General features: G+C 66.3%; 1 protein-coding gene across 1 annotated transcript in view; it reads right to left on the bottom strand.

Moving 5' to 3' along the window:
- Positions 1-1,447, bottom strand: part of LOC102020352 (lipid phosphate phosphatase-related protein type 3) — a 10,119-nt gene extending 8,672 nt beyond the window's left edge. The window contains 2 exon segments of the mRNA XM_013505337.1: positions 990-1,111; positions 1,429-1,447. Of these exon segments, the coding sequence (XP_013360791.1) occupies positions 990-1,064 (75 nt within the window). The 5' untranslated portion in view covers positions 1,065-1,111; positions 1,429-1,447.

Below are 1,447 nucleotides of genomic sequence, written 5' to 3'. Positions count from 1 at the left end.
CAGGGCATACTTAGGGCACTGGGCGCCCTCCCCAGCACTCAAAAACAAACCCACAAATAAAATAATGAAGAAAAATTGGAAGAGGCGAGTTAGAGCAGGGAAGGGGGCCGAGGGACTGCAGAGGGAGCCGCTGCCTCTGCATGAGGGCGGCATGGAAAAGGGGGCCCTATTGAAACCAGAACGTAAATGCAAACTGGAGCCACAAACAGACTTGCTCTACAGCGATGCAGGCCCTGCAGTGACGTCAGGAGCCGGGGAGGAACCCGATGCCAGGATGGGTTGGGGTCCTGGGGGTCCCAGGCCAGCTCCTGGCTGGGGGGTGGCCCGGCTGGCTCTTTCCCACCCTGTCCACCACCAAGCCCTGCCCAGCCCCCCTCGGGAGCCAGAGTCTCCCCGCCTGTCATTCAAGGACTGACCAATGTCACCCTCCGGCATCCACCCCAGCACTTAGTATGCACGAGGCAGCTGCATTTATTGTGTCCAGTTTTGGATCAATCTAAGGTCCCCCCTGTGCCTGGCCACCAGTGGGGGGCCTTTTGCTGCTGTCAATTCTTAGGAGGTCCGCTGGGGAGGGGGACTCCCCAAGGCTGAGCGCTATGCTCCCGCCACACCAGGGGCAGAGGAAGGTCTGAATTCGCACCTCAGGCGGTGAGGGCACCCAGGAGAGGAAAAGTGCACCTGTGCCCCGCCCCGCCCCGCCTCCTGGCCTCCAGGCACCCTGCACGGCCAGGCCGGCTACAGACCCGGACCCTAGCCGCAGGTGCCACCTCCGAGCGTTTGCCCACGCTGATGCCACAGCCCAGACCACCCTTCCGAGCCTCTGGAACTCCTACTCGACTGGCAGAACCCAAGCCTTCTGACCCGGTCCCGTCTTCCTCGCCCTAGCCCCAGATACCCTGGGTTCTGCCCGCTCCCGAGGCGGTCAGAGGCAGCCGTGCCAGGTCGTGTCTGCCCGCCTGTCCCCGCCCGCCAGCGCGCCCCCCATTCACCTCCACGAAGTAGAAGCAGGGCAGAAGCGTCATGCTGTCTTTCGGGCTTTTATTCTTCTCCTTGGTGGAAATCATGGTGCCGCGGACGCTGCAGGCCAAGGCTGGAGGGGCACAAAGCCGCGCTGCGGAGGAGGACGCGCACACTGAGCCCTGGGGGGACCCGGGGCCCGGTGCAGGCGGGGGAGGGGTGCGAGGACTGGAACACCGCCCAGGGAAACTGCGGCCGCAGGACAGAGGCGGCCCACAGCCCTGCCTGCCTAGGAATCAGGGTCCCCACGCCGTGCAGGGGGTGGGGAAGGGGATCGGGAGGAGGGCGCCGTCGGCCCGGCCCAGCCCGGGGGTCTCGGTGCCCGCGCTGGTTCCCCGCACAGGGCAACGTATCCGGCAGCCCTGGACCCGGGCGCGCAGGGGGTGGGGCCGGCGCCGTCGCAGCCCTCACCTGGCCGGCGGCGAGCACA

The sequence above is a fragment of the Chinchilla lanigera genome, unplaced genomic scaffold (assembly GCF_000276665.1).
Source record: "Chinchilla lanigera isolate Chin_1 unplaced genomic scaffold, ChiLan1.0 scaffold00094, whole genome shotgun sequence".
NCBI classification, from domain to species: Eukaryota; Metazoa; Chordata; class Mammalia; order Rodentia; family Chinchillidae; genus Chinchilla; species Chinchilla lanigera.
This window is presented reverse-complemented; position numbering and strand designations above follow the sequence as displayed.